The following is a 25,369-nucleotide window of genomic DNA, read 5'->3' on the forward strand; positions in this document are numbered from 1 at the left end:
ATGACTGAATGAGCTGCGGTGCCGCGACAAATAGACACACTGAATTAATATAACCTATTTTAACCTCTTTGAGTGTTTTACATTTACAACAGACATTTTTTATTCAACAATGACCCTGACAGATAAGAAAGAGATTGAAGCAGATGAACAAAAAAATACACATCTTTCCTATTTTGCTCCCTGTTTTTGTTCACAGTCACAGATAACCTTTGCATAGTTGTGGATTTCAGAGCAAATGAGTGGACGGAGATAGTGTGTGTGTGTGTGTGTGTGTGTGTGATGAGGTGGTGGACAGACAGGGGGAGAAAAGGAGCAGGCAGATTGGGAAGGTGAGGCGCGAACCTGGAGTGAAGCACAGATGGAGGATGAGTCATGTGACTCCTGTGTGGAGTGGCAGGCAGGGACTTGGACTGAGCCCAGGATGGACATACCACGACACAGGAAACCTTCATCTGTCATAATCTGCACACGTCTACTGCAAAATAATATCCCTGAAACTGTGATATTACCTCATACAAACCAGTGTTAAATAATGGCACTAATTACAAATCATTTCCAAAAATGCAGTCTGGTTTAATTCCACACCAAGGACACTACTAAGAGTACCTGATTGTAGGAAGATTTATGTAACTTGGTAGTGCAACACGGCCTGATTAGTGCCACATCAAATCTATAGTCTGAGTACAATTCGGCCCCGTTCCAGCTCTTGTTTTAAATGTGTTGTATGGCACTATTCCAAGTCATTAACACCACGCTTATAGAAAGCATAGCTGACATTATTTATTTAATGTGCTAACATGACAAGCTCCTTTCTCTGATAGTTTGTCACCCATCTGAATAAAATATCAGCAGCACCACAGAGGCGAGGGAGTCGTCGGTGCATAAGTTTGGTGTATTAGCAAAACTCCAGTGAAAACTACAGCAGATTTTCTTCCAGACTTTTATGCAAGGTGGGTGCTCTTAATACAATCTGATGGATGCATGAGTTAATCTTAACCTAAAAAGATTCATATAATACTTTGTCTCTTTTAAATTCTCCTTAAATACATCCTTTAACTCTGGTGCTGAGTGTGCTGAAGGCCGTTGTTGGCACTGACGAGGTTTAACCAGCCTGCAGGTTTTTGTTTGTTTTTTTCTTTTGGCTGGCTTTTCAATCAAAATGTCTTCAGGTATCAAGTTATACAAAACAAATGCTATTCTTAAACTTCTCAAGGACAGTTTTTTTCTTGTCACTCTCACTCTCTCATGCAATAAGATCTACATAAGGATGCAGGATGCAGTTCTCGTTGTGGGCTAATACCTCCGGTGGCGGTGCGTCTAAAAACAGCGTTCCTTCTTCGCTAAAAAAGCAGGCAGAACTCTTTAATGCGGTCCAAAACTTGTCGGGAGCCAAAAAAAAGGCCTTGATGCAACCTGGGCCCTTGACGCTAGTTTGTTGTCGACTTCCATTCTGACACTGTGCAGCGTCAGATCCAAGATGTTTGGCTTGTTATAATGGTCCACTTAAATCTGTCAGGGATATTGAGCCGCTGGCATCTCGAGCGTGGGGAAAACATCACTTCTCTCTTCTCTGATAGGCTTTGTGACTTCCATCACCTTCATCTGCAAGAGGGGAACAATTATATTTGTGTCTGTGCATCCATTTGACCCTCTTATTTTGGCGGTATGACCACCAGTGGCGCCCCTCTCCGTGGCCTCCACATGAGCACTTGGGCGTCGTTGGCGTTCGGCCTCCCCAGCGCGTTGGGAGGGATGGGCTCCTGGTAGTTGAGGATGTGCGGCTGCTCCTGGTAGGGACGACCCACCAGCGAGGCCCGAGAGCCCAGAGGCATGTCTGGGTCCACGGCAATGTCCACCCGCATCCGCCACCGTACCGTCTGCAACACGATACGCTCCTGGAGGAGGAGCAGCAAAATGTTAATATGGTCGATACTGAATATGTGTGTGTGCATGGTGCGGTCTGTTTTGAGGAGTGTTTTGTTAAGTTGATTGTGCATTATGTCCTAATAGACATGTAGTTAATGTGCATCCTAATAATGGTGTAAAAAGTTTGTCCCGAGATACATAAGCTCTTGAATAATGAAGAAAACAAGCCTGACAACCTTCTCTATAATAGCCTAAAAAGAATATAACTCTTCCACAAAGACAATACGTGAGTACTGTCAGCATTTTGATGCACATTTGAAGCTTGACTGACTCCTGATGGGCCATTGCAGGGGCTTCATTCAGCAGATGAGGTACTTTGTAACTTTACACCAGAAAGGAAAAGTGCAGGGGGAGGTGATTACATCATACTCAGTGTGTGTGTGTGTGTGTGTGTGTGTGTGTGTGTGCGTGTGTGTGTGTGTGTAATGCAAGAGCAGTCTCCAAAGATGTATAGCCAGTGTTCTTCATTAAAATTGGGCAAAACATATCTGTGAGTGTGAAAACACTAGAAAAATAGTCATGAAGATATGAGTTTGATGCAAATGGGAACAAACTGTCTCATCTGCGAGTGGCTTTGTGTCCTACCTTGGTGACGGAGTTCATGGCCACCAGCCAGGTGATGAAGCTCTGGTCCCTGGTGATGTGGGTCAGCATGGGCGTGTTGCTGTTGCTGATGGGCACTGCCCAGGTCACGCTGGGGTAGAAGTTGTCGTTCATGCCGACCGTCAGACGGGACGGTTTGGACGTGGGTCCGGTCAGGGTGACCGTCTCGGTGGTGTTGCCGTACCAGGGGTAGCTGACGCCATCCGAGTCGCTGATGGCCTTGACCCGACCCTCTCGCAGCTCTGGTAACTCCCAGCTGGACCTGCAGCAGCGGACAAGAAGAGGACAGAGTGAGAGGCTTGTTTTTTTTTGCAGTGGCAGGTGCAGGGTTTTGGTCTAGATGTTGTTGTTGTTGATGTGCACATCCAAACACTATAAACTCATTCAGTGGTAAGAAAAAGCAATGTGTGATAGGGTCAGGTATACACTTACATGCCAATATCACCATAGGTGTTGTAGAACTCCATCTGGGTACACGCCTGGATCCAGCCCACCACCCAGGTCTCATTGCGGGGCACCGGTGGCATCACAACCCCCGCCGAGGCCCTGAAGTAAGGCGTCTTGTAACGGAGCACAATCGGTGAGTTCTCCTCAATGATGGTGGGACACTGGTCAATAGAGGCGGACACCTCGTACACCACAATGTTCTCCCGTCTGATGCGGGGCTTGCATGCAATGCTCTGAATACAGCCCATAGTGCAGGCGGCGGCAAGCAAAATGAGCAAAACCAGAGAAGAAGAAGGGAGCAAATGATACCTGGCCAGTATGCACATCAGTCCCCTCCGGGGTCCACCCTTGCACTGATGAGAGAGCAGATCTAACCTTTTAATTGCCCATCATCTCTGATTGGTTGTGGGGAGGGAAAGAAAAAAAAGGATGATGGGGATAGGGATGGGGAGTATCACAGTCGACATTGATCAAACAGAAAATGGTCCAGCATCATATTGTTTTCAGGATGATATGGAGGTGAGATTGCAGCTGGGCCTGGGGGGGAAGTATCACAGATCTCCGCAGCCTCCTCCCCCCGGTCTGCCTGCTGACTGCCGCACTGCCCTTGGCGCTCGTCCCCAGAAACTGCAATCCGGCCTCCCCTGGGCTGCTGCTGCTGCTGCTCCACCGTGGCTCCTCTGCTCCTCCTCGTCGAGTCCTCACGTCCGGCTGCACGTCGGTGCCCCTTGATCCTGCTGCTGCTGCTCTGCTCCCGGCTCTGCGCTGTCATGTCAAGTGGCGACAGGGCAGCACAGGTGCGTCAGAGAGGAGAAGAGGAGAGGAGGGGGGATGCTGGATGCCTTTTGTTTGCTTTGTGGCTTCTCCTTGTTTTTAGCCCTCTACATCAAACTCTTCATCACCTTGACCTACATGAAAAGAAGCTTCATCAAACGAGCGAGAAATGCGTCCTATATAAAGACAACACAGGGCTATTTTTTTAATATTTTCCTCGCAATGTGCTTCCATTCTTGGGGATGCATGAATGGTGCATCATGAATGGAGGCAGCATTTTAAACTGTGCAGAAAAACGGTGACTATACCCAGAATATTCTCGAGCATCTCTCGGTCGGTCGTCTCATCGTTACGTTTCCTCGAGCTGGTCCGGAGAGCATCCCTTTTTTTGTAGCCGTCTTGTCTCCAGCTCGGAGGGTGCTGATGCTGGAGAGCGAGAGAGAGAGAGCGAGAGGAGGGAGAGAGGAGGGGCGTCACCCGACCTCTGCATTGAAAAAAATAGCAAGTGGGCGTGGCTACGGACCATGCGTCACTCCCTACGTGGAACCCCATTGGTCGCTGTGAGTCACCAGCGGAAGTGGTGTCGTTTTTGCTAGTGATGGGAATTCAGGCTATTTTTAGTGAGCCAGATCATTTGGCTCAGCTCAACAAGAAGAGCCGGCTCCTTAGGCTCCCAAACGGCTCTCTTCTCTTTTTACTAGTGATGGCGAGCTGCAGCTTCATGAAGAATTGAAGCTTTCCAGCAAATTGGTTCGGAAAAGGGTTAATTTCTCGAGGCTTCATGTGCACACGAAACCACCTGGTGGCCAAAGAGTGTCAAACAGGCAGATATGATCTCTAACCATGTGATCTGTGATATACTGTATTTTGCGCCAGTAAAGGCTGTTCGAAATGACTATAAACAATGAAAAAAATATATATTACCATGTATTCCATTTTTATCTATATAATATATATATAATGTCTATTTTCTAGTAAGTATATTATGAGTATATAACATACATGTATAATAAACTGTAATTGTTTTATGAGTAATGCATCTTATGTGTGTAAACCAATCCTTTGGTCAATAATTGTATTGTAGTGTAGTGTAATATAATATAATAATGGCAGGAGGGGTAATATTAGTGTTCTGTTTTACTTCTGGAAAGTGGCATTGGTTCAACCAGTGAAGATCTGAACCACTTGCTGAACCAGTCACGTGGTATGGCCGGGCAGCGAGGCTTCGGACGTAATTGGTCTAAAACGATACAAGCCTTGATACGCGCATCGCGGAAAACTTCCTGGATTACTCGACACACGCTCCGAAGCCTCGGCACAGCATGTGCCATTAGTTCATGGAGTGCCCGTGGCGCGGAGAAGATCGTCCCATCATTCTGCCTTGAATTAATTAAAGAAAAAAGAAAAAACGGCTCTCAGACGGGAGCCGTCTCTAAACGTTCACTGAACAGAACCGGCTCTTTGGGCCGGCTCGTTCGTGACACATCACAACGGTTTGCTCATCGACTTCCTCACCACCACCGACACTGACACGCATTCACCGGTCCAGCTCAGCTTTGTCCCCACCCCGTCTGTAGCTGCCGGTTCCGGTGCTGGTTTATGATCGTCCGTTTGTTCGGTGCCGTGTCTCAGAGGCTGTCCAGCTCGTTGTTGTACCGGGGGTCGCTGAGGATGAAGCCGCAGGTTGTGTTCGTGCTGGGCGGGCCTGGAGCCGGCAAAGGGACCCAATGCTCCAACATCACGGAGGTACGAGAGATGAAGAGAGACAGGGACAATGAAAACTACACACTTTGATGGTTAAGATGTATAATGTCGTGAGGAAAACGGTATCTAGTGGATTTAGGGTGGTTGTGCCTTTTAATAGCGCCTTTTTTTACAAGTTAATGTGTGAATTTCAGTGACTTCCGGTTGTCCTCTAAACCTGAACCTGTGTGTTAGCCAGCTAGTTAGTTAGCTAACACAGAGTCTGTCCTCCTGAGACCCAGCCCATTGACATGTGTCCTCTGTAGTGGACATTTTGTCCACATGCATATCCTCTTACTCTTTGATCTACTCTATCAACCCCTGGTGTATTGTAAAGAGGACATCATGGGCTTTCCAGTGATGTGGCATGTGTTGCTTTTTTTAATCAAGTTGAATGTATTCTTGGTTTAATATCACTTTACAGCCATAATCTCTTCATTTGTTTAGTCTTTTCACACTGAAATAGTCCTGTAGTCCTCTACAGTGGACAATAAAAAATAAAGGTTAACAAGCCTAAATTGTTAAGATTTTCTTTTGACCCTAAATAGGAAGGAAATCACAAAAAAACTTAACTAGTTTCCCAGGAGGATATAGCCTACAGTGCTCATATACAAGCCTGTACTGCAATACAGGATATACAAAAAGCAGTATTTTAATATCTTAATTCTCCAGAAACTCTCCAGTACTTATTTCATTTAATTTCAACATTTATTTCCAACATGTAGAATACATAAAAAATAAAATAAAAAATAAAGAAAAAGAGAATGATCATACCAACAAGTGGACAGTCAGAAACAAGTAGTATTTACATACAATTAAAAGCATAAGGAAAATGAATTGTCAAACACTTGATGCCTTGATTTACATGTTCGAAAAGCCTGTACTGCAATACAGGATATACAAAAAGTAGTATTTTAATATCTTAATTCTCCAGAAACTCTCCAGTACTTATTTCATTAATTTTCATTAATTTAATTTCAACATTTATGTAGAATACAAAAAAAATAGAATAAAAAATAAAGAAAAAGAAAATGATCATACTAACAAGTGGACAGTCAGAAACAAGTAGTATTTACATACAATGAAAAGCAAAAATAAAAATAAATTGTCAAACACTTGATGCCTTGATTTACATGTTCGAAAAGGAGTGAGAAGAAGTACAAACTTATTTAATCCAGCCCCTTCTCCATAAGTCAAATATTAATCAGCTTCCTTATTTAGCCATATCTAATATACTCTAATTACATTTTCCTAAATTTGTCTAACTATAATTATCATTATTTTTTTTAGTTATTTTTTTGGGGGCATTTTCCATTTTTATTGAGGACAGTGGATAGAGTCTTGGAAAGGGGGGAGAGAGAGAGTGGATGCGGAAAGGGCCACAGGCCGGATTCGAACCCGGGCCGCCGCGGTCAGGACCAAGCCTTGATACATGGACGCCCGCTCTACCAACTGAGCTAACCCAGGCGCCCTAATTATCATTATTTTAACTATAATTATTATTATATTACTTATTCTAACATCTGAGTCAAAGTAGTTAAACATATAAGGCATTATAAATTTAGCCCATTGTTTAATGTTGCCTGAATGAACAGGCTAAACAAGTTTCACACATTACTGATAATGTCAACAGGATACTTCCTGTTGGCATTTGTTGTTTGTTGTATTGACTCATGTGTGCAGTTGAGGTTGTGTAATAGTCAGGGTAAGTGTTAAGTGGGCTTGGTCACTCAACTGTAGACTTTGAACAAACACAGGTGGTGACATAGATTTTTTTTTTTTACGTGATCACCTAATACGAGTGTAAGGGACTATGAGTCAATAGTCTTCGTCTGACAAAAAGTTATTTTTAATAAGGGTGTAAGAAAATATCAATACACACGAGTATCGCAATATGTTTTGTGATACTGTATCGATTCTCCAAAATCCTTTTATAGATATTTAATTAACCTCTTAAAAATCAGACAGCCTGCTGGCAGACCCGGCCGCTATTCTGTCTTTCTTGTTTCTTGTTTTAACGCTAGAATCATCATTACCCACGAGTTTCCCCTTCCCTTTCCATGCAGTTTTGGGCCAGCTTTTTTGCATGCAGTACAAATGTGTTATTTTCGCCTATTCTATAATGGTGTATTTGAATATTTCTACATACTGGGGTCCGTGGAACTACATAAATTGGGTATCACTGTAAAGCTCTTGTGGATCCAATGAGCCCAATTGTCAAGTCAAGTTCAACTTTATTGTCATTTTTCCACATACAAAGTACACGGCTAAAACGAAATGTCGTTGCTCGCGGACCAAGGTGCAAACACAGACATACAAAAACAGTCACAAACATAGAATATAACACAGTGAACAAAGTGCGATAGTGCGATAGTACTTACAGTATCGCAATGTATTGAATCGTTACCTCTATATCATGATACGTATCGTATCGCCAGATTCTTTCTGATATGCAGCCCTGACTTTTAACAAGTCACAAGTCAAAAAGTTTGAAAAGCCTGAATTCTATTTAAGGATGCAGCTTTATTGCATGTCTGAAAGTCAAAAAGCTCATGAAGCTGCAGCTCTACTGGGGGACGATGTGGATTCTTTGATGTGTGTGTTGAGAGAGAGAGCTTCTTTAAGAGACAGTGCTGCCATAGCCTACGCTCCCAGAGCTTCATTACTCTCTCCATCCCCTCGGTCTGTACAGAACTTGGTAAAAAAAAAAGGCCTACTCTGCCCCCTCAACCTGGACCACGCTACCACAGGAACTGAAGCTGTCCAGCATGATTCCTTTAGGGGATTTTAAACTACTTTTAAGAACTCTGGAGAGAGTGTGTGTGGGTTTGCTCTTGTTCTTCCTCCTAGTTTTAAACCACCACATTGGCACTTTAGCTCATACCACTTTTTATGATTTCTATTTTGTCTCTGTATGAATGTCCGTTCTGTCTTTACTTTTGTGTCGTATTGCTGTTGTGTCGGAACCAGTCTCTCTTGAGAAGAGATTACCTGTAGGAATAAAGGTTTAAAAAGAGAGCGAGACTTTATAACTACTTCTGTTCACGGATGTTGCTGGGTGTTGGCTGCCACGCTTCAAGTACGGTGGTTATGCTTGAATGGCAGCCATACATAATGGCTCCTTTCATTCAGTACACAAGGACTGACTTCTTCCTGGCCGTTGAGTGAGAAGATTTCAGTCTTTCTGTAAAGGCCGTCTTCTCAAATTCATAGAAATCTACGAACCTTTTTTTAAAAAGACCATCTGTCACTTTCTCCTCACCAGAAATTGACTCTTGATGACTAATTTTGCTTTCAGATACCATTTTCATCACATGAGATCAACTTATTATATAAAATGTTTTTGTGTCTCTCAGAGCTACGACTACACCCATTTGTCGGCTGGGGAGTTGCTGAGGACAGAGCGAGCTCGCGAGGGGTCAGAGTTCGGAGCGCTCATTGCCTCCCACATCAAGGAGGGCAAAATTGTCCCTGTGGAGATCACCATCAAATTACTCAGGAAGGTATGCATCAAATACAGGCTTTAAATCAGGTTTGTGTGGTACCTAGTGAGAGACAAATCCTCAGCAGGCTGCCTGCCTGGTGTCAGACACTTTTGTTCAGGACCTGTTCACAACTCAGAACAACTAGACTTTTGTTTAGGTAAACAGGACTCGAGAAAAAACCTATTGAACTTGAACTCTGATCATAGATTTTTACAAATCACATTGAATTTGATTCTTCACTCTTGGCTAATCATGCCAATATCTGGGCAGAACTTCTCTTGTTTAGTGCTGAAACAACCAGGTCGATTACTCAATTTATAGGATATTAAACAGTGACAATAAATACATTGATACTTTGATACATGAAGTCATTTATAAAGTAAATACACAAAATATTTGCTTCTCCCATCCTCGTGAATGTGAGGATTTATTGTTTCTTCCTGTTTCATATCATTTAGATTCAAATGTTTTGCTGATAAATACCTGCGGCTACTGCAGAGTCATTTGTCCCGGGAATGAATGCAGATTGTAAAATCAAGCCAGATGTTTGTGGGTTTTTTGTCCAGTGGGAAAGTCAGCACCGTGATACAGCTTCTTTTTTTTTATGTAGACCTATACAGAGCACATTTTGATTGGTCTTTGAGATTTGAATAAACTGCTATTTCAATGAAGTCGCATTAAGAGTTAAATATCTCTGTGTTTCTGTTTTGTAAGGCAATGGAAGAGACCATGCAGAAAGATGAGAAAATGTTCCGTTTCCTCATAGACGGTTTCCCCCGCAACGAGGACAACCTCCAGGGGTGGAACACGGTCATGGATGGCAAAGCAGATGTCAAGTTTGTGCTTTTCTTTGACTGCAGCAATGAGGTACGTCATGGAAACTAGAGAGCTAAAAACCCTCCCGGCTGTTTTTAGATACAGAGAACTGAGCTGGTAGACATTTTTACACAATCTCTTGTCTCTTTTGTCCACAGATTTGCATCGACAGATGTCTAGAAAGAGGGAAGAGCAGTGGACGCTCAGATGACAACAGAGAAAGCTTAGAGAAAAGGTACAGTCCTGCAGCGTAAACAAAATACGTCATTGATTTCACAAACTAATTTCTTTCTGTCTGTAACAAAGTTCAACAAGCATGTCTGATTGGTATAGATTTGTCTGACCCATTTAGCTGACGGTTGGATACCTGCACGTGTGTTTTTGGCCTAATTTGTGTCTCTTTTGAGTCCCCTGTGTCATCTGACCCCAATAACCAGGCATATTTTTCTTGCAGAATCCAAACCTACCTGCAATCTACACGACCAATCATTGAACTGTATGAGAAACTCGGCAAGGTGCGCACCGTAGATGCCTCTCGCTCTGTGGATAAGGTGAGCAAATGGTGGAAGGAGGTGTGATTTAAATCTGTCAATCAGGGCAAACAAGCTTTTTATAGAGATGTGAGGGTCTTTCCCACCAGTGTCCTAGTGGCAAATAGAAGAATTGCAGCTTCTACATTGTCTGTAATACTGAGGAATTGTAGTGAGGCCTTACCAAATAATATAACACCAAAAAGAAGATAGTTTGTCGGATAGCAGCATTTACCAGCTTGTGTTCAGTCCCACATTAGCAGTCAAACTGTTGTCAAGTAGTTTTTCTATTTTTCAGCACAATCTGGCAAAGACTTTAGAAACCAAATTAGAGGATACAGAGGACTGACACTAAATGTAGGCACATGCTTGTCTTATTTCACAGTTTGTGGGTTGGTAGGCACTCCAGATACCCAAATGTACTGTATGAGCACAACCACTGAGAAAGTGAGTTTTTCATAATATCCCCCCTTTTAAAGGTGCTAAATTTGAAATTCAGAACATATCTTGTGCTTCCACACCGCTTTCAATACGGTGACGGCTGAGCCGGCGGGTGGCAACAGTACTAACAGAGCTAACAGTTTTTACCTGAACCGCCGCATGAGAGCAGTGCAAAGAGAAGCTCTGATTACAACACAAACGCAGTGGGAGAGTGACTTCAGTCTCTGCTTAGGTAGACATTACTCCTCTATATCTGCTCTGGATATCGTTTAGAGCACCAATAACTTTGACACTAGAAGGCTGTTTTCACATTCATCTGCTGAAGAGGGAAAGTTTCTCTGTGCTCACCTTAAATTGAAGATGTGTATGCATGTCGAAGTGTCCTTGAGCGAGACATTAAACCCTAAGTTGCTCCCCAGTCACTTCAAAGCAGTTCCTAAAATGCTTAGGATGGTTTAAATGCAGAGGTCAAATTTCATGTATGTACCTGTATTTATATGATGAATGTAATACAGTTTAAGTTTAAAATTAACGATGAATCCAATGATCATAATCAATAATGAAAATAATCCTTAGTTGCAGCCCTATTTCAGATAATATCCTTCAAATGGGAGTTTGTTCAAATGTTTTAACTAATAAGAATGATGCCCAAAATGAAATGTTTAAATGCTTTTCTATGTATTTTAACTTGTGATCATAGTTATAAATATGGGCAGCATTTCAGGTTACTTTGGTGAGTTCAAGTTTTGCATTGACTTGGCTGGTCTTTGTTTGTGTGTCACTCTTTCAGGTGTTTGCTGACGTGAAAGCTGTCCTAGACAAAGAGGGTTGAGTTCCCCGAGCTGCCAACAACATTCAGTTACCCTTTTTAGTTTTCTTTTTATCAACTACACTATAATAGGTTTATATGTCAGTTCATATGACTTTTTACTTTTGGTTACATTGTTTTTGTTTTCCATCTGTTTTTGTAAAATGCTGCACTGTTTGTGAGTGTGTGAACTTTATGTAATGGTATGAATGAGAAGAAGAGTTGCAGAGCGGCTACCTGTGATCAGCTAGTTCGTGCTCAGAAGAGCTCGCAGCTCGTCTGCACTGTCTTTCATCATAGTTTGAGGCTTTTACATAGGAACAAAATGCATAGTTAGCTTAGATAGGCACTTCTTTGTCAATCAAAGAAACTTCTAGTAGCGGAAGTCCCTACAAAAATGGCATCACTAATGTCTTCAGAGTATCATGTCATTGGAAGCAGCCATAATGCTTCAGACCAAATAGTTTGACCTGACGACGACAGGCTGGGATTGAACGTCGGATAGCCTCCAAATAAAATGCATAAAAACATCTGTCTCACGTGTAATGGACAGTACTACAGGGACAGTTACTGTTTTGCCATGTAGAGTTAGCAGGTGTATGTTGTAGATGGCCCATTCTTTAATGAATATTTGACTGAGTACCAGAATGCCTCGATGTGCTTCATCACAGCTAATGGTAGAAAAAACGTTAAGATGAAAATGAATAATTTGTTAAATCTGCACTGTATCTGCTTGAAGGAGGGAGGGGGGGGGGGGATAAAATTGAAAAGTTAAAACAGCGACTTAGATTTTCTCTTTGTTTTGCTCAATTAATCTAGATAGAATATTTAGTCAATACTATGTCAGGGTTGTATATGTATACAGTATGTACTTTGTTTTTGCAGCTATTTGACTCTGTGTATTCAGAAGTATAGTGCTGTAGTCCATAAATATTCTGATCAAGTTATTAACTGCTACACAAGATTTTACAAATTTCACAAAACCCACGTGCACTTGGTAGGTTTCAACCTGTATCGGCCAGCAGAGGGAGCTAGACACCGCTGTATAATCTGAGTTTGTTTATCCAAGTTTTGTTTTGTTTTATCATTAACTGTCAGTTGGATTTTTACAGAGGATGATAAATGACTGTTATCAATAAATGAGTAAATGTTCGCTGAAATAAATATTTTAACTGTATTACTATATAAGTACTAAAATAGATAAGGAAATAATTAATATACAAATAAAAATAGGTAATTAATGGAGAAATGTCTAATTTATTTATATCTAAATATATATATGCTATCTATTCTAAATATATTAATGAATCCTTACAAATATATATATATATATGTGTATACAGTATATATATATGTGTATACAGTATATATATATATATATACATATGTCTATATGTGTGTGTGTGTGTGTATGTATGTATATACATATGTGTTTGTATATGTATGCATATGTATGTGTGTATATATATATACTTACATGTGTGTATACATATGTGTGTATATATATATATGTGTGTGTGTATATATATATATATATATACACACATATGTGTGTAAGTATATATATATATATATATATATAATTTGTTTTGTAAGTAAAGCATTTCTGTATTTCAGGATTCATACATATATTTAGAATGTTATTTACTAATTCAAACATCTACTTCATATATTTCGGTGTTAATCTATGTATTCATTCATGTAATTATTGATGAAAAAGTCATCTTTTGTCCTCTTTTCCACACACAAAGGTTAATTGATCAGCTAACCAAACCATCTGTGCTCCTCTAAATGCTCACCGCAAGTCAGCTTTTTTTTTTTGTGTGTAGAAAAATAAATGATGGTTCATAAGAGTGAACACCAGGGAGAGCCAGAGACAAGCAAGTGTATTTTACAGATACCTACATAACTATACTATAAAATACTTAAAGGCTCAATTATGTTTTTGCACAAACCATCTAACTTGAAAATAATGAACACAATTGCAACAAGTGCTACATAATAAATTTTTTATTTTCATGTCATATATATATTTCATATATATAATCTGCAGTTACAAAGACATTTGCTTACATATATCTAATATTCCTGAGCATTTTTTAGCTTGAGGCCTGGTGCATCTGCATTTTAAGAGCTACACTCAACAGATAATCAGCTTCCAAAACAACAGTACCAGACATGCACACACACGACAACAGGGCAATGTACCAAATGTGAAATGCATCACAACAGCAGTTTAAAACTACCGGGGCTTTCATATAGTCAAAGTTATAAAGCATTAATAGTTAATCTGGGTACGTAGCAAATAGAGAAGTGTGAATGTAAGGCACTATTAATACACTGGTTCGTACGAGTGCACTATAATACATACGGTTGGATAAAATACAATCAAACTTTAATGATCCAGCTGGGGAGCATGGATCATTGCAGCACCAAAAATGTAATAGAATACAGCAAAGAAAAATGAGAATATAAATAAGAAAATAGCAAGTGCTGGGCACGGGGTCTAACAAACAATTTCAAGAACATTTTAAGTAGAAATATTTGATGAAAAGTATGAAAATATATGAATTACAGCATTATGTGCAAAATACCAACAGGCTAGAAATGATTGAAAAAAAACAATATATGTACATAGCATTTCTTTTTTTTTTTTTAAATGAATGACAATCTGTACAATACGTACCACAAACTTTGAAATGGCAAAACAACAAGCCCTTGTGTTATTGACAAACTTAACGTAAATATATTTGTACTCTGCCAGCAGATGGCAATCTGAAAATATATATTATCTTATTTACAAACAAATAACCTAATGAAAAAATAACTGCATAAACTGTGACCACATTGCTGGAGGCAAATTCACACCAACATCCAACATCTAAAGCACAACTGTAACAGTGACTTCTCCATCCGAATGAGAAAAGAGGACTGTCCTTCAATGCTGACATTCTGTTAATAAGTGATTTGCGACACGGAGAAAATGCCTGCTCACATTCAAAATACATTCTGTTGTTAGACATTCACAACGAAAGCATAAACTTCTACAATCTTTGAAATACCAAAGAGCTTACATAAAGTAATGTGCATCATTTACAAATGCATAAAACATATACAGTATATATATATATAATATTTATGTTTTCTGTTTGTAAAAAATAAAAAATCTTTTGACAACATGGCGGCAGACGCGAGAGGAAAACATGACACACAGCGGGACTGCTCAGCAGGAGTTCACCAGGCCTGCGATGGCGTTGCTGGGAGTCCGGCGGTACTGAGCCTTGGTGTTGGTGACGGCGCCGTGCTTCTGTCGCAGGTGAAGCCTCAGCTGACTCTTGTGTCTGAAGTGGAGGTCACATTTTTCACACTGAGGAAAAGAGAGAAATAACTTAGGATCAGTTTCCGTTTCATTCCCCAACCCCCACGGCTACAGCTCATAGCTTTCCAGGATTACCACTCAGGATAACTATTGATAGGCACATGGATCATGGGGTAGAAGGGATTACTCTCTTTTTAGCCAGCAGACACAGTGGATAAAGGAGGGGAAGGAAGCTTACATGATACGGCTTCTCTCCGGTATGAATGCGCATGTGGCTCTTAAGCGTCTGAAGGTGGCGGAAGTGAGTCCCGCAGATCTCACAAGGGTACGGCTTCTCTCCTGTGTGAATCAACACGTGTGCGCGAAGATGGGCCACCTAGAGGAAACATTTAAACATATATTACAATACATACACTTAAAAAGGCAGTGGTTTACTTGCAAAGCTTTTCCTTTTTTTCCCCCTCTCACCTGAACAAATCTGGAGCCGCATGTCTCACACTTGTATGGCTTCTCTCCAGAGTGGATGCGGGTGTGGGTTTTGAGGTTGGCCGGCCGGTTGAACTGAGCCCCGCAGATGTTGCAGTGGTAGGGCTTCGCACCTGGAAGTTAAGACCAGCAGGTTGTGCAATGAGTGAAACCAGTCGCACCCATGAAGTCACTTTAAATAAAACCGGCTGCGGATTATTAATCTTACCGGTGTGAACGGTCTTGTGGCTGGCCAGGTTACCCTTGTAGCGGAAGGCAGCCTGGCAGCAGTCGCACTTGTACGGCTTGTCGCTGTGCACCTGAGCCATGTGCTCCTTCAGTGAGTCCTCGTCTGTGAACTTGCACTCACACCCGTTGCAGAAGTAGATGTTGTTTTCTGTACAAAGAAGCAATAAAATCAATTTGTTTAAAATAATCCTGTCAAATAATCTGTAGTAAATATAAACTAATAGTATGTCTACTTACCACAGCCGGAGGAGGAATACTCAGAGTGTAGTTTGGTGGCGTCATCTCGGCCGTACGAGTCAGGAGAAAGGTGACCCATCTCCATGCACTGAGGGCTGTCGCAACCACAGGAGGAGCATCTGCGGTAGCTGCACGCAGAAAGACGACCACACAGTTAAAATAAACTTTCACAAACTCATGTTTAAATTCCAATTTACAGTGTTCTCACAATGAGTTTTACCTGATGCTGCTACAGGTGCTGCTACCGCAGCTGTCGAGACTCTGAGACATTAGGTTTTCTTCTCTCTGCTCGCTGGCTCCGTCTTCTGCCTGGACCTCGTGGTGTCCACCGGCTCCACCGCTCCTGCAGGGGCTCAGTGTCGGGGACATGGCTATAGCTTCGGCGCCGCCTCCCTGAGCCTCCTTCTCACTCTCCTCGGGAGTTTGGTTCATAACGATCAACTTGTACTTCTTCCAGTTGCGGGCCTTGGCGTCTTTGGGGCAGTCGGAGGGCTGTCCGAGGCTCAACGTGGCGTTCTTGCTGCTGTTGGACTCGGTGGGCGAGTTGGGCTGGCAGTCAGATCTGAGGGGGCTCTGAGGGGTGCAGATCACACCTTTGCTAAAACCTGGAGACAATCTCAGGCAGCTGGTCTGCGGATGCTGAAAACCGTCTTCCTCCATGGGAGACACGGACGTTTGGAGGCTCCCGTGGGCTCCTGCGGGTCGGATGATGGCGGTGGGGAAGCTGGGGTGGGATGGCACAGGGTGGGAGACGATGGTGGTGGACTCGTTGTGAGCCATGTTGGCGCTGGGTACCTGCGAGCATCGGTTCTGGGACAAAGCCCCTCCACTGGGAAGGTCGCTGACCTTATGGGATCCTTCCAGCTTCCCAGAAGTGACGTGGTGGTCGCCATAGACGTGATAGGAGCCAGAGGTGTTGATCCCCCTGAAAACGTTGGGGATGTAGCCCCTGCACTCCTGGAGAGGGGATGAGGTCGACATGTGGTTGCTTCTAAAGTCTGGCTCTTTCTCATCAACAGGCCTCAAAGCAGGGATCTCCTCAGCCAGATGTGATGAGCTGATCTGTGCCTCTTCAATTGGATGCCTGCAGAAACATGTTCAACGACATCTTATTAACTCCAACTCCCATATTTCCCCAAGGCATTAGAGTGTCACATTTTCTATTTTCCTTTTACCTGGACTTGATGAACCTGTTGCAGGTGTCGGCCACATGTTCCATCTGGAGGTAGATGGCTGTGTGCATGGTGGCCAGGACCAGGCTGTCCTTAAGGTCCAGACAGGACGTGTACATGAAGTCCAGCAGGATGGAAAAACCCTTGGGGTCCACTTTGGGGTCCAAGCTGATGGCACTGAGGTTTGTGTTCTTGGGGTCCATGAACACAGAATAAAAGAAGCCACTGTAAGAGAATAAGAGAGAGAGATACAGTGTTGAACATGTGCACAGATGATATTGAAAAGTATTAATTTGGGATGAGGTATTAAATTAGAGGGCGTGGCGGTGTCAGCAACTACTGAAAAATATGAAATATGGACTCAGAAATAGCGGTCCTTCATTGGGCACAGTCCATAGGTGTCAGATCTCATGTTGGTGCAATGCATACCTGCAGGCCACCAGGATGGCTTTGTGAGCGTGGAAATGCTGTCCGTCCACCTGTATGGTGACATCAGTCAGGATGTTCCTGCTGCGGAGGCGGTTAAAGTTGAGCAGGACGTCGCCTGCATGGCGCGTGAATTGAATGCAGCCATCTGCAGTCGTGGCCATGCTGTCACAATCTGAGCAAGGGGCAAAAATAATACATAGTTTGATTATTATCAGTGACTCTAAAAGAGATACGCTGCTACATAAAGTCACATAAGAGAGGCCGGATAGAAATATAACAATGTGGTTATATTGGCACTAGTGCTGTCCCGAATACAATTTTTTAGGCTTCGAAGCTTAGGTGAGAAATATTCGAAGGTATTCGAAGCTTCTCAAAGCAGCGCAGCAGGCTGCTGTCTGTCTGTCTGTCTGTCTGTCTCCATCTCCCCTGTTTCAGTGCCACTGACACACTACTGTACACACACGCACCTCTACACACAACAAACAGCGATATCCGTCTGAGAATATCTTATAATGATTACTGTTGAATATGAATAATGTTATGGGATTATTCCTTATTTCATGGACTATTATGGGATTTATACATTATTATTACATACTCATATGTAAAAAAAAAAATAATAATTATAAAAAAATGAAGCATTCGAATAGTTATTTAGAGGTTGAATACCATGGCAACAGTCGAAGCTTTGAAGCATTCGGGTCGGCCCTAACTGGCACCAATATGAGCATAACTCAACAAGATTTTCAGAAAAAATTAAGCTTAAGTCACATTACTTTGTACAAAAGACGCCGGTTAAAGTAGATGAAATTAACTACAATCAGAATACTACACAGAATGAATTATAAATGGGCTGATCTTAGGCAAACAAATAAATATAAGCAATAGACATTCACAATATACACATCTTAGAGGAGGATAAGACACAAATACAACCCCCACTTCCTTTTTTCTGTGCAGATAATGTATATATATATGTATGTGCATGTGTATGTATGTATGTATGTATGTATGCATGTTTGCATCTTTTTCTCCTCAGTTATCCTTTTACTCGTTGTTCTATCTTACTCTTCTGTATGTACCACTGTGTGTATAAAATACATGAAACAAAATGTGCAAATATATACTGCACATATTGTGGAAGTATAATGCATGAGTAATATTCAATAAAAGTATTTTTTTTTTTAAAAAGTCACATTACATTACTACCAAATAATAATATATGCACAAATGAAAAAGTTGTCATCATCTTAAAACCCCAAAACTCGAGCAAAATCAAACTATAAACCAAACTTAAATCAATTAGAATAGTAATAAATAATAATGAGTAAATTATACAGTAATAAACACCTCTGGCAAATTTCTTTTCTAACACAAGCCAGCAACTTGCCTTCAGGGTTTAAAATAATAATAATAATAATAATAATAATAATAATAATAATAATAATAATAATAATAATAAAACAACCTAACAAGTGTCTTGACAGTGTTTTATCAAAGAGTGGCGCCATTGCAAAGAGAATAAAGTAAAAAGGGAGTTTCACTAAACCGTTAGAGCCATATATATGCTTACTTTATAATGACGTGGTGTTATTACATAGGCAACATTTTAACATGTCACTAATGAAAACAGTGATATTTGTTAGCAGGTTAACAACTTAAAACAACGCGTATTATAATTTGGAGACGACATTTACGCACAATAAATGCACAATCTACAGTTTATATATTGCAAAAACATTTTTGTAGACATCTGAATATAAAATAAGTATATTTTTCTCATGCATGCTCTCTCTCTCTCTCTCTGTCTCTGCTGCAGCAGCAGTGTTAAACAGACTGCAGAGCTGCTGGCAGCCTGCAGCCTGTTAGGTTGTAAACGTGTTTGACGTTGAGCACATTCCGTCCTGGCTGCTCAGATTAGGTTGCCAGTTCACAGAGAGGTTTCCTGTTCTCCCCCGATATAAGTAGAACTCACTCATCTCATTTAACCCATTATAACTCTCCTCCTACTCCTGCTGCTGCTGCTGCTGCTAAACTATAATCACCAGGTCCAAAAACAAACCCTACAAAATATTATTAGACTTAAAGATCTCGTAGGATGTGATTTCCAAGGAGTGGTTAAGTTGTTTGTTGCTGCGTAACTTTCCGAGCAGGCCAGCACAAGTCGGTTCAAATTTAGAGAGGCGTTATAAACTGTCATGTCTGGAGGAAACTGTGTCCTGCAGGTTTAAATCATGTGTTTACTCGATTGTAATCATGTAAAAGTCTGCTTTAGTGAAACAGATTGAACATAAAATGCGCAAATGTTAGTGTGCCAGAACCAGACCGACTAGTGTTGCTGTTGCGCCACTTCTTCTTCTTCTTGCGCCTCAATATAAAATATCCCTTATAATAAAGTATAAAGAACATCTTGCTATAAATAATTAAAAAAAAATAACTGATTGTAGCAAAACATGCAGTTTGTTTTCAGTCCAAATTAAAAAGTGCTACAAATTAAAGCCTCACTTCCGTCTAACGTTAACTGTCAAAGTCAAACTCTTTCCAAATCTGTTAACTTCTATTATCTACAGAGGTATAACACAAATATATTGAGATGTTTCTAGCTTCGGAGAGCAGCAACAACGAGCCTCTGCTGCTGCACTACTCTTCTGACCTAATGCTGAGAAAATAGGAAGGAAAAAAAGTCACCTTGTAAAAGTTTCCTCGAAACTCTGTGCATCACCAGTTCTGAGAATCCAGTTCTAAGAAACACAACAGCTCAATTCTCGGAATTTCAACAGAGGGCCGTACCATTATCTGCAGGGCGGGGGTGCTACTCTCCACTGTCTGCATCCTTTTTACCCTCCACTTTCAATATTTTACTATATAACCTTTTTTACTCAATCACACTTCTTCATTGAACATATTTGTATGCATTTGCATGTGTGTGAGATTTTAGCCCTTAACTAGCTTGTTTCCTAGCAGGTTAATCCCCCCTGTGTAGTGGTGGCGTCCAAGTGCAAGGTCAGCTGACCGAGTTATAAATACCGTGGGGAATATGAGAGCATGTTGTCGGCTGTAAACCTGCCTGAGGTGCCACGGAAGAGTTGAGAAAAGTCAGTCATCTTATCTTATAATAATTTTAAATTCTTCTTTAACATACCCCCACCCACCACCCACCACCACATGTCTCCGTCATGTGTTTTTTTTTTTGATCGCTCTGGTTATAGCTGCATTTTAGCAGCTAAACTTAAAGTTGCATTGCTGATTTAACTGTATATGCTGTATCTGTTTCAATTGATTCAGAAGAACATCATTCTGGCAATATTTATATGTGAATACTTTGTCTTTTAAAGCAGCAGTGTGTAGAAGTGGAGAAAATATATGATTTTAAAAAGTTATTTTTATAAAACGGTCACTATATCCTGACAGTAGTGCATGAGACAGGTAATTTGAAAAGCGTCCTCCGGTGTCCTGCGGTGTCCTCCGGTGTTCCTAATGGCATCTGCAAGATTTGACAGTCCGGAGGAAAACAACCAATCAGAGCCGAGCTGGAGCCTGCCGTCTCTGAGCAGCTGTCAATCACTCGCCAACTCTGATCAAACGGTCAAACTAGGCAGCGCTGATCAAATATGAATCAATATTCTGTTACTGGGATGCCTACTTGCCAACCTTGAGATCTAAAAAATAGGGAGGATATGAAAACCAAAGCAGGGGGATTTGGGGGGTCCTGCTCCAGAAAGTTTCAGAGACTTTGTTTCCTGCATTCTGGTGACTTTTAAAAAATGAAAATAACAACATATTAAGTACACTGCAACAGTATTTTTATGTTATATAGGCCTCTGGCGTGAATTTGTGTGAATCTCTGGTATAAATTAATATTCATCAGTTTTCATTAATTCATTAATTTTTTGCCCCTGCTTGAGTATTTCTTTCTCGTAGTACTCTCCATTTCTCTCTCCGTCTCTCACTCCCTGAAGGTCATTTCAGACGCAACACGACAACGGCACCGCTGCGCTCTGAAACCTATTATTTCTAATGGCAAGCGTCACGGCGCGTCGTGGCACGTCGTGGCACTGACTCGAGCCAAGACTAACTTTGGGTGCAGCGCGTTGTGCCACAAGCATCTCAACATTAGGTGTAGCTCTATCGCCGTCCGGGTGGAAACAGTAGAGCTTATACACATAAACAGTTTGAGATAACAAAAAGGAAAAAAATGTGTAAAAGTTTGCCATGAATCGGGAGAAACACGTGAGGATTGTGGTCCCGGGAGGAAACTGGCCTATTTGTAGCCTCAAATGTTTTCAGAAACATCTTGTAGTGTACCGTTTAGCTGTAAAATGAGAAAGTTTGTGACTTGGCAGCCATGTTGAGATAAGTTGAGGAAATACCAAGCACCACCCACCAGCCGGAGCACAGCCAATAGGAACGCTCTCTCTGAAATGACCTGTGATTAGCCAAAGAGATTGGCGAGATAGATTTTTGAAAGCCTGAAAACAGAGCCATGAGGAGGTGCAGAAGTCTAGTTTTCTCTCAGAACACTTGAATTACAATATGCTGAAAGGTTATTATAGAATTTTTGTCCAATAATGCCAAAAACATTCTGCCTACTGCCACTTTAAGTATGTTTTATGTAAGTTTACAGTGAACATTTTATTGGCCTCCTGGGGAATTCTGCAATACTGATAATTAGTTGATCTCACATCTGAGAGTAAGTGCAGCCTTTCGTGCATGCGGTGACCGCTATCAACGTCACATTTTTAATGTCACACATAGGTTATACAAAGCAATGTGTGTGAGCGTGTGTAAAGTCCTCAACTCTCCAAAAGGCTCGCTTGCACTCGACTGTGTTCCCACCACTTCCTGTCTCACCAGCACAGCTGTATATTCATCTGGGTATAACACAAAATCCTGAGTACTTACCGATGAATGAGTCAACAAATCAGGAACTCACTGCTTTTTCATGAACAACTAACAAGAAGTTCCTGATATTAATAATGTGAATACAATAATATAATGAAAAGATGACGTAGTAGTATGTAGTATATTATGTTAATGAACCGGTGTGTAATGACATGATCCTATAATATCTAACCACTTCTTAATGATTTGTTCCTGATTAACTCCAAATCAGCTGCTAAATGGCACAAAATCAGTATTTGTTTTGCTTTTCTTTGGTGTCCCTTTAAGAAAAATGGTGCGTTCCTTACTAGTTCTTCGGTGACTACACAGGTTTCTGTTCATCTATTCTGTAACCTATTCATATGTACATAAGCTCAGGTCCCCTGCACAGTGTGTTAAACTTTATCTGGGAAGCGACAGTGCATGTGATCATACAGCATCTAACAAAATATTAAGCATTACTCATGTTTTCAAATTACTTCTATTCTGAAAATGAAATTATGACGTTGTAAGCAAGCACATACAACATGGTGATTTTGCCCCTATTTCACTTCCTGATTCAGTCATATCTAATAGTGAAAAACAAGAGGGTTTTTCTGTGTTTTCCGGCTGTTTTTGAATATATAGAATTACCATCTGTTGGCTTCACCTTTCACTCTCACAGTGAGCTGCAACGAGGCTTTGCTAAACAAACACTCAGGCAGGTTAGACGATTCAGTGGGAGGAAAAAAACAGAACCACAGTAATTGAGAACTAGAGCTGGTAATTGTGACTTTACTGAGGACCGTGTTCATCACTGAAATATAACATTTAGACTTCACTGATTCACTTTTGTTTTGCATACATTTGCTCAATATTACTATTAGTCTTGTGCATGCATATTACAATGTGTAGGTCATATTTAGCAACATTAAACACAAGTAACAGTAAAATTATATTTGTTTATTGCTCACAGAAGTCTTCTATAAATGTATTAATGCTAGATTCACCCACACATAAAACTGTGCAAAATAAGCTTTTAGTGGAGAAACAGCAAAGTTTCCTATCATTATGCTTTTATGATGCAGAAAATGAAAAAACTCGCTGAATTTTTCCTGTGAAATAAATGTGCAGTGCAGCTCAACAGGTCTAAATTACAGCTGTTCAGGTGGCTATGGCAACAAAGAGGTCTATTTCTAGTTAATGTTTTCACTCTAGATGTTTTTCCCCTGCGGTTATCTTTAGTGGCCCAAGTTTCTGTGGGTTGTTCATCTTCACATCCTTTGAAATGAGCGATACTTTCTGGTCTGAATGAGAAGAGAAAACTTGTTCAGGCAGTAGGAGAGTCACGGCAGAAAACAAACGTCCGATTTCCTGGTTTAGTTGTTTATTTGCAGGCAAGAGGATGCATAGATTTGATCAGTCAGCCTTTTCCTTGCTCATATCGCTGCTGCATCTTTAACGTCACATTTAGCTGCAGTGCAATAGCAGATAAGCTAGAGCAGAAACACACACACACATTTAAGAGTCTAATCAACATAATCACACAAACATGGCGCGTCTGGTTTGATTTGCAGAACAAATGTTGGCCAGATTGTTTGTTTGTTTTCCTGCAAGGAAAGTCTGATTCTTTCTACACCACAAAAAAATATATATTTCACCTCAATCTGTTGAAGGCAGATGTGCAAATGTGTCTGCTGTGGCTGTTGGTCACAGAGATGGATTAAAGCAGGGGTCTCAAACTCGCGGCCCGCGGGCCAATTGCGGCCCGCAAGACGATATTTTGTGGCCCCCACCTTGATATGAAAGTTTAATGTTAGTGCGGCCCGCAAATTTTTTTTTTTTTTATAAAGTTTTTTATAAAGTTTTTTTTGGGGGCATTTTTTCATTTTTATTGACAGGACAGTGGATAGAGTCTTGGAAAGGGGGGAGAGAGAGAGTGGATGCGGAAAGGGCCACAGGCCGGATTCGAACCCGTGCCGCCGCGGTCAGGACCAAGTCTTGTTACATGGGCGCCCGCTCTACCAACTGAGCTAACCAGGCGCCCTCGGCCCGCGAGTTTTATGTGAATGGCAGTTTGCCGTGGAAGGTCCCTTTGTTGCGCGAGCCCGAGCTGAACGAACCTACCAATCACAGTGGGGTATATGGCTCCCGGGGGCGGGCAATCGGCCGGGCTTGATGCAAGCAGAGAAACATTTCACAACAACTATGGCGGCGCCCGTGTAACATCGCATAAACTCGATTAAAGCTTGATTTATACTTCTGCGTTGAATCGACGCCGTAGCCTGACGTGCACCTCTCCAGAAATGTAACTACACGTCGCGGCGACGCAGACCGCAACAGCTGTGATTGGTCCAGTCTCTCAGCGATGCTGAGCGGCCAGGACCCCGGACAACCACAGAAAGTTCTACTTCTCTCTGCCTCCATCTTTTCAATGTTTGTTCACACAAATCCACTCAGATATATTTTCTCTTTTCGGCGTTGCAGTAATGTAAAAGTTCTGTGGTTCAACAGTTATTAGCTCCAACTCCGCTCAGTTTCTGTTTGTAGTACAAGAAGAAGAAGGAAACTCATAGAGACGCCGCCGCCAACTAGCGGTTTGGTGGTGTAATTGCAGAGCAACACAAACACAGCAGGCACAACTTTATTGCGGAGTGACACCAAGTGGAATGAATATATATCTTGTCACACAGCCCCAATCATGTCTTTTTCAAAGCCTGCAGTGAAGAGAAAGGTTGGTGACGAGCACAGACAATTTCAGGAAAAGTGGGAGACGCAATAGAGGCCATGTTCAGAAGAACCGTTCATGTTCTTCAATGTTCCATTAATGTTCAGGACAGTTCATGTTCAGAAGAACCCATTCAAGTTAAAGAACTGTTAATAATGACGTTTGAGAAGATTGTTGTTTTTTTTAACAAAACTTTTTTTGTGGAATACCTGATGCGGCCCAGCCTCACCCAGACTCTGCCTCCAGCGGCCCCCAGGTAAATTGAGTTTGAGACCACTGGATTAAAGGGTTAATTTCAAAGCAATTAAATAGGCATTAAAGTGATTTATTATTGCAC

The 25,369-nt window shown here is 41.4% G+C and overlaps 3 protein-coding genes and 1 long non-coding RNA gene across 4 annotated transcripts in view; 2 read left to right on the plus strand and 2 right to left on the minus strand.

Moving 5' to 3' along the window:
- Nucleotides 1-1,118: 1,118 nt before the first annotated feature.
- On the minus strand, nt 1,119-4,220 carry fam78ba (family with sequence similarity 78 member Ba). Its single transcript, XM_074650721.1, has 3 exons — nt 2,962-4,220; nt 2,512-2,791; nt 1,119-1,895 (listed from the first exon to the last, which is right to left on the minus strand). The coding sequence occupies exons 1-3, from the start codon at nt 3,300-3,302 to the stop codon at nt 1,653-1,655; spliced, it is 864 nt and encodes a 287-aa protein (XP_074506822.1). The 5' UTR covers nt 3,303-4,220; the 3' UTR covers nt 1,119-1,652.
- A 1,023-nt stretch (nt 4,221-5,243) lies between these two features.
- cmpk (cytidylate kinase) lies at nt 5,244-12,737 on the plus strand. Its single transcript, XM_074650722.1, has 6 exons — nt 5,244-5,496; nt 8,850-8,996; nt 9,693-9,845; nt 9,953-10,029; nt 10,249-10,345; nt 11,556-12,737. Exons 1-6 carry the CDS (start codon nt 5,350-5,352, stop codon nt 11,595-11,597), a joined length of 663 nt encoding a protein of 220 aa, XP_074506823.1. The 5' UTR covers nt 5,244-5,349; the 3' UTR covers nt 11,598-12,737.
- Nucleotides 12,738-13,565: 828 nt separating this feature from the next.
- bcl6ab (BCL6A transcription repressor b) lies at nt 13,566-20,269 on the minus strand. Its single transcript, XM_074650723.1, has 9 exons — nt 20,133-20,269; nt 17,445-17,616; nt 17,019-17,240; nt 16,064-16,927; nt 15,844-15,971; nt 15,587-15,754; nt 15,361-15,491; nt 15,131-15,268; nt 13,566-14,940 (listed from the first exon to the last, which is right to left on the minus strand). Exons 1-9 carry the CDS (start codon nt 20,161-20,163, stop codon nt 14,797-14,799), a joined length of 1,998 nt encoding a protein of 665 aa, XP_074506824.1. The 5' UTR covers nt 20,164-20,269; the 3' UTR covers nt 13,566-14,796.
- Nucleotides 20,270-20,439: 170 nt separating this feature from the next.
- Nucleotides 20,440-25,369, plus strand: part of LOC141776886 (uncharacterized) — a 42,861-nt gene continuing 37,931 nt past the window's right edge. Inside the window, exon 1 of the long non-coding RNA XR_012595815.1 lies at nt 20,440-20,539. This is a non-coding gene — a long non-coding RNA (uncharacterized LOC141776886). The remainder of the gene's footprint in view (nt 20,540-25,369) is intronic.

Source organism: Sebastes fasciatus, chromosome 11 (genome assembly GCF_043250625.1).
Source record: "Sebastes fasciatus isolate fSebFas1 chromosome 11, fSebFas1.pri, whole genome shotgun sequence".
Taxonomy (NCBI): Eukaryota; Metazoa; Chordata; class Actinopteri; order Perciformes; family Sebastidae; genus Sebastes; species Sebastes fasciatus.